This window comes from Parus major, chromosome 3 (genome assembly GCF_001522545.3).
Source record: "Parus major isolate Abel chromosome 3, Parus_major1.1, whole genome shotgun sequence".
Classification (NCBI taxonomy): domain Eukaryota; kingdom Metazoa; phylum Chordata; class Aves; order Passeriformes; family Paridae; genus Parus; species Parus major.
The window spans coordinates 378,373-385,427 of NC_031770.1; the positions used below are offsets into that span (position 1 = coordinate 378,373).

General features: G+C 50.0%; 2 protein-coding genes across 2 annotated transcripts in view; one reads left to right on the forward strand and one right to left on the reverse strand.

Moving 5' to 3' along the window:
* CRNKL1 (crooked neck pre-mRNA splicing factor 1) overlaps positions 1-6,688 on the reverse strand; it is a 10,615-nt gene extending 3,927 nt beyond the window's left edge. The window contains exons 1-10 of the mRNA XM_015622326.2: positions 6,586-6,688; positions 6,191-6,343; positions 5,543-5,634; positions 5,286-5,444; positions 4,775-4,941; positions 4,117-4,295; positions 3,335-3,505; positions 2,485-2,676; positions 1,715-1,774; positions 549-629 (exon numbers count right to left, since the gene is read on the reverse strand). Of these exons, the coding sequence (XP_015477812.1) occupies positions 549-629; positions 1,715-1,774; positions 2,485-2,676; positions 3,335-3,505; positions 4,117-4,295; positions 4,775-4,941; positions 5,286-5,444; positions 5,543-5,634; positions 6,191-6,343; positions 6,586-6,633 (1,302 nt within the window). The 5' untranslated portion in view covers positions 6,634-6,688. The remainder of the gene's footprint in view (positions 1-548; positions 630-1,714; positions 1,775-2,484; positions 2,677-3,334; positions 3,506-4,116; positions 4,296-4,774; positions 4,942-5,285; positions 5,445-5,542; positions 5,635-6,190; positions 6,344-6,585) is intronic.
* A 77-nt stretch (positions 6,689-6,765) lies between these two features.
* Positions 6,766-7,055, forward strand: part of CFAP61 (cilia and flagella associated protein 61) — a 106,789-nt gene continuing 106,499 nt past the window's right edge. The window contains exon 1 of the mRNA XM_015622319.3: positions 6,766-6,859. The gene's annotated coding sequence lies outside the window, so the exon portion shown is untranslated. The remainder of the gene's footprint in view (positions 6,860-7,055) is intronic.

The following is a 7,055-nucleotide window of genomic DNA, read 5'->3' on the forward strand; positions in this document are numbered from 1 at the left end:
GGAAAAAGGAAAAGGAGTTTTCAATTTCAACAGCTACCATTTCTTGCTGCCCCATCACAGCCTGCTGTCCTTGATGTGCTGACATTCACAGAGTGGACCTGCTTGCCAGCTCCTGAGCCTGCCTGAAGTGCCTGTGGTTGCTTCTGTCAGCAGCTGGGACTGGCACACAGTTTGGAATGGCCCTGCCATTCATCTGCAATGCTTTTTAAAACACTACTGCTACAACAAGTGTCAGTGGAAGCCAGCAGCAGCAGCAGCAGCAGCAGCAGCAGCAGCAGCAGAGAACCTGTCCAGCACTGAGCTGATGTGGCTGCTCTGCATTCAGAGGAGTGCTCTGTCATTTCTGCCTGGGGCTAATTCATCAGAACAAGCTACATCTCCTTTTAAATCATACATGACTGTAAATGCTAGCCCCTGCAGACTCCTCAGATGCTTCATTTTAACTGGATTAAACCACCAATTTAAAAAGGACAATTGAAGATCTCCTAATGCCATTCCTGTGTTACTATCTGTCAGTGAAGTCAATTATGGCTCTGACAAAAGCTTACCAAAGCCCTTCTGGCAAGGGGGAGGTTTTTCTGGCGAATTTCAAACTGTGCATACAGCAGCCACATTTTGGCAAATGTAAACTGGAAGAAAAAGAACAAAGTGCTATTTAGGTTGGAAAGTCAGTAGATGACACTATGTACATTGATTAAAAAAGACAAGCATTCTGTCTATACAAGACATGACTGCTACTGCAGGTGATCTCATTTGATCTCAGTGTTTTCCTGCTGAAAGGTTTAGAACTCAACCTCAAACCTCTGTGACAGGACAATATATTGGGGTGAAAAGAAAAATGGCCAGGACAGAAGTCCTCTAAACTGGAGGAAACAATTTTTAACCAATCATCAACTGGCTATTTGTGAATCAATGAATATCTAATTAGCTCTTAATAATGAGAGATTAATCTGACACTCAGATGACACAATGAATGACAAACTAGGAAAAGAACAGGAACAAGGATTTTGACACTCCAAGGCAATGCAGTTGTAAGGGTTTGGCCACGTGGATGTTTTAGTCAAACATCACAAGCCAAAAATAAACCCACAAAATCCCAATCAATCAGCCCTGAAGACTGACTGCAATGGGGAAGACAGACCTGAAAGCTGTTCTGTCAAACACAGCTGCCTCAGGGGTGACCATGGAGGCCTCTGGATGCTCTAAAAGGTGTTAACCCAGTTAAGCAGAGCCTCAGGTGCCCTAGAGAGACTGCAAGAGACTGGGCTGTGAGCAGCTGCTCAGCATCCTGCCTGAGGAGGAATGCAAGCCAGCAAAAGCTAAGTGGTCTTCCCTATTTTCTGACTACATGTGACTTCATCTTCTTACATTCTACTTAGCAACTACTTTGTAATTTGAAAATACTGGAAAAACTCTAGTGTCTCCTGTGTATGAGGAAATCCTGACACCAGTGCTTGCCCTGCAGTTTCCCTCTGTGATACAAGTGACAGACATCCTGCACTCCAGCTTGAAAACTTCCCCATCCATTCTGGAAGGTGGATGTTTTGAGAAACTGGAAGGGATGGTTGAAGTTTTAAGCAAAGCCTTCATGAACCTGCCAAGCAGCTGTTTGGAGGTGCTGACACTCCTGAATGACGGGGGAGAAGAGAACTAAAGGATCTTATCTAAGGCATTTTAACCCAAAACTCAAGCCAAACTGCTGAAGGAGCCATACCTTCTTGTGGGGCAGGAGCTCAAGGCATGCCTGGTACACCTGCCTGGTTCTCTCTGCATCCTGTAAGGACAGGCAGCGTTAAACACTTTGTTTACTGCTGAGATTCTGCTGAATTTGAACCCTGAAATGACTGCAGAACAGTATCTAAGTCAAGCAGGTTAGAATCAGGAACGCTTATCTACTTAGTGTGCACAATTCATAGGTGATGGGTTCTGAATCAGCAAGACTCACCTTTTCCAAGCAAGGTTTAGTGCTAGGAAGCCGACAACAGAACAAGGAGTGTCCCGGGCGTGGGAGGAAAAACCTCTCTTTTCCTTTAACAGACACCAAACAGGTGCTCTGTGCTCAGAGCAGCTCTGGTGCTCCACGACTGGAAACAGAATAAATACCTGCACAGCCTCAAAGGCCACTACAGCAACAACGTGGCTGCTTCACCAACAGTTTCTGGTGGATATAAAACTATTTCACAAGCTGAGGTAACAGTGTGCCATGGGCAGTTCAGCCGGGGCCACCACAAATACCCGCTCCTGCTTCTGTTACCGGTGCCTTTCTGAATGAATCGGGGTAAAATGACTTTGGCTTTTTCCCTCCCTTATGCAGAGGAGGGAAAATACAGAAGAGTAAAAATTCTCTATATTTAAATAGCAAATCCTGCAGCACGTTACACAAAACTAGCAACACCAAGATAACCCGGTTCTCGCTTTTCCTACTGAAACATCAGCAGCAGTTTCCTGTCCGGAAAGGGAAACGCCCGAATTGTCAGCACTTGCCTTTGCCTCCAGCTCCTCATAGAGTGCATAGTTAATCCAGAGGTAGATGTACCTCTTCCAGTGGCGCTTCTCCTGGATGGGGGGCACGTTGGCGATGGCTCTCTCGTACACCTCCCGCACGGTCTCGGCGTCAGTGTCGCTCTCCACCAGCCGCAGATAGTCGAACCACGCGTCGTAGTTGTGGGGGTTTGCCTTCCAGAGACAGGGGAGCGGGGCAAACAAACTGCAGTCACTAAAACCAACACAGCCTCATCCTTTGCCTGCTCAGAATTTCCCCTTTCAAATAGATCACTGGAACATTAACAAAAACAGTCAGTCTCGGGGACGCTTCAGGTAGAGCTTTCGGGCCATAAATGACTTTGCTCTAAATGTAATTGTTTTTATTTTGCCCTCAGCATTGTCTCAATGAAGGCAATCCAAGTAAAGCGTGAGAAGGGACGACGAATGATGAAACGTGCAGTGTGGCACAACAGCAGACAGGTGTGGCACAGCTGTTTTCTCACAAAAAGGTATTCATGCACAGGTGAGGTACCCTGCAACAGCTATTCCCTAACTACAGTAGTAACTACAAGCTAAACTGCATTATCCCTAAGGGTACCAAGCTTTGTGTTCAGTCCAAAACCTGCACAACCTAATTAGAAAGCAGAAACAACAAAGGTGGTGAATGCAGGTATCGTTCTCTCCCCCAGGGATGGAATTCTGGCTCTAAAATGAACATTCCCTTGGGTGTGTTTTTGGACTGACTCAAGGGTGATGTGAAACTCATCAGCCCTGACTGTCAGAAAATACTCGTGTCCCTCACGCACCAGCTGGCTGTACAGTGAGCCTGGAGGCTCCCTGTCCCACGTACCTTCACCTCCTCCTCGTACTGGAATCTCCTCTTGCTGACAATGATGTCCTCGATTCCTCTCCGGTCTCCAAACTTCTTCTCAAAGATGGTGTAATTCTTGAAGAGATTCTGGGCATCCTGCTTTGGAATTCTATCCAAGGCGTATTTGTAGATAACCCTCACTCTTTCAAACTGAAAACATGAAATATAATTTGACAAATGTTTACAAAGCAGTTTCTGTCCTCCCCCATAGTTTTTCAATGAGCTTTTGGCAATATTTAATAGAATATAGAATTGTGGAACATCCCAGTGTAAGTGATTGTTTTAGAACAGGACTAACGCAGATCCCCCTGAAGAGTAAACTTCTCAGGGGGGAAAAATAAACCTGAAAATGTCAGTCCCCATCATCTCTTATTCATTTACAGGTTTAGAATAAAATTTAAACCAATTCAAGAGGTCTTCAATTTCCTAACAGCCTGGGAACCTTAGAGAGTGTGAAAAACGTCTGGACCCATCCAGTTTTCTATCATGCAGGCCTAAAACCTCTCAGAACCTCTCCAGTCTGAGGATACAGGTTTGAGCCAATGCTGCTGGTCTTGGGCTGGGCAGACCTCCCTTAGAGCAGGTTTTGTTGATGTCACCAAAAGACAACTAGAGGAGAGCAAAACACCGTCTCTGTAACTCAGACTACAATCACGAGGCGCTGGGAACGACGAGCACTGCAGCAAATGCTAAATGCCTTAAGTTTTGATATTGAAGGAGGAACATGGCAGGACTCAGATGTGTTATCAAGAAGACCTTACCTCTTTCTGGTTCTCCTCAAACTTGGCGAAAGCCACGTACAGGTGCTCATCCATGTGCTCCTCCCCGAAGAACTCCACCGCCCTCTCGTACACCTTCCTGGCGTGGGCAAAGTAGCTGTGCTTCTCCTCGAAGCGAGCGTACTTGATCCAGTTCTTCACCTCGGGGTGAACCAGCACGAGTACAGCTCTTGTTAAAGAAACAGCCCTGGCTGAGTGGCACACCCCAGCTCTGCTCCTCCCAGGGGCTACTGCCTCAAGGAGCGCACCACACAGCTCCCAGGATGGCACGCAATAAATGCAGCTGGCAAGAAGAAACCTGCAGGTCCAAGCATGCAAAGGCTTTGTGCCTTACTGAGAACTTAAAAAGGGGTAAGGGGCAGGGAGAATCTGAGGAGAAACCTGAAACAAACGATGGCTATGAAGGAGCTGGGTGTGTGAGTGGTGCAGGTAAACACATGCTGTTGTGGCAGGACCTACAGCCACTGCACTCAGTCTGCAGGCTTTCTCTAAGCATGCTTTTAACACCTCCTGCTGGCTCATTCCCAGCACACCACAGTGAAAAGGCAGAGGGACACTGCTGGACACTGAACACTTGGGAAGGAAATAAAGAACGGAGACCTCAACCCAGGCAGGAATCACAAGGCTCTGGAAAGGATATATCTCTCGTAAATGCTCCGTGCTCTGTCCACCTCCTTGTATCTCAGCTCAAAGTTAATGTAGGAATGCCAGGCTTGCTCCTCTGGCTGCCACTCCATCCACCGCTCAAACACCTGGCGTGAGCCAGCAACGTTGCCCAGCATCTCCTCCATGTAGGTGTACTTGTACCTGGGGAAAGGACACGGAGCTTCTGCACTCACCTGTGAGCACGTCCCCCCAGGGAGTGCCTCCTAAGAGCATCCCTGAGCTTCCCCCACCTATTTCCTCCCACCCCAGAAATGCCTGCAGGCACAGCAGTGGCTGGTGGCATCCAGGCACACAAACATCCTCCTCCCCCCATGCTCTTGCCACTTAAAATTTCAAAACCTTTCCAAAACTTCAGCCTTCCTCCCTTTTTTTTCAGACTAGCCCGAAGACTTGGAGAAACAGGATAATCTGCATAACCCCAGGACAGCCAAATGCTGTGGGGTTTTTTTGGGGCTAAAGGGGATCTCGCTGCTCTGCCACCGTACCAGAACTGGTTCACCCTGGGCAGGGTGGTGATGGCCCGGTCCCAGATGTTCCGGGCGTGGTTGACCTGGCGGTTCTTCATCTCCATCTCGGCATATTTCAGCCAGAGCGTGACGTTCCTGTAGTCCACGTCCAGGGCACGCTCGTAAATGGAACGGGCTCTGGAAAACACGAGCACAGGGCAGGTAAAACGTGCCTCCCAGACTCTGGTGTGTCTGAAAAGGCTCCTAAGGGATGCCTGCAGCAGCATCATCCTTACCTCTGGATTTCCTTCAAGCTTTCCTCCCATTGTGCGTACTTTATCCAGTTACTGATAACAGTCCTGTTCTTTCTTATGTTATCTTCAAAAGTCTGAGGAGAAAATGACATCTGTAAGTCAGAAATCCCTCTGCAGACCATTCCCATCAAAAATGGCTTATGGGGTATTATTATGACCATTAGCAATATGCTTGCTTTCCTTAGGCATTTTCAAAGCAAAAAGTCAAGCGAAACCATGGGTAAAACCTGTACAAGCAAAGCAATTAATTTAAAAGAAGATTTATAACTCAGCATTACTGTAAAGTTTTTGGGTTTTTTTCTGCTTTATGTTCTTTTATAGTGGCTGGCTAGATACTGGTGGTAATGAAGAAAACACCTATTAATTGTGTAAATAATTACCCTTTCAGTGTTCTGAACATGGGCACAGGGGAGATGTTGCTTGCTACCAGATTCTGTCAAGCAACAAATCTGTAAATTACAGCTTCTGCAAAAGGACAGCATAAAAAAGGAGTTTTAAAGAATTGGTGTCCACCTGGGAAATCCACGAGGAATACGGACTACATCTTTAGTTTAGTTTTAGTTAAAACCACTGGAATTTTAATGCTTTTTTGCGAGCGTAGAGATTAAACCTGGCTTCTTTTCAGCGTACCTTCCTCTTCCGGAGTTTATAGTCGTTTAGCTCTTCAACATCTGTGATCTTCTGCTGCGGAGGCGGTGGCAGAAGCTCGAGCTCCCTCTCCTTTGCCTCTCGCAGAAGCTGCTCCGCTGTGATTTGAACTTCGGCGGGTGCTTTGTTTTTCACCTGCAAGAAAAGCGCCAGGGGGGCTCGGCTCGCGTTTCCCACCGCGCCACCGCCACGGCCACGCTCCTCCGGCGCCCCGCTACGCGCGGAGCCCGCCGGGACCCGCCGGCCCGGGCCGATGTGGAACCGAGGGGGAACCGAGGGTACCCGGGGGGTTCCCGGGGGGTTCCGGGGGGTTCCGGGGAGGTTCGGGGGGTTCCGGGGAGGTTCGGGGGGTCCCCGCCGCCCTCCGCGCCGCCCACCTTCGCCACTTTGGGGATGCGCTGCTTCCCGGCCGCCGTAGACGCCATCTTGCCGCCGCTGTGTGCGCGGGCCCCGCCCCGGCACCCCTGACCTCACGCAGCCCCGCCCCAGCGCCGTTGCCGCGGTAACGGCGACGCGTCCCCGGCGGGCGGTGGGACAGTCCGTTCCGTTCGTGGCACCGTCCGGCCGCTCTGTCTCGTCCGCGGGCTCATCTGTCCCGTCCGTGCCGCCCTTGGGACGCTCCGTGGCCGCTCCGCGCCGGGAACAGGGCAGGTGAGAGCGCGGCGCTGTGCCGCGGGGCGCCCCCTGGCGGCTCGGCGGAGCGGCTCTGTCCGCGTGCGTGGGCGTGGCCCGCGGGCCTGAGGGGGTCGCTCGCCCCCCGGCTCCGTGAGGCCGCTCCGGATGTGCCCATGGACAGCGCGGGTGCCCAGCCCCGGTGTCCACCCCCGGAGCCCAGCCCCGGGTTCAG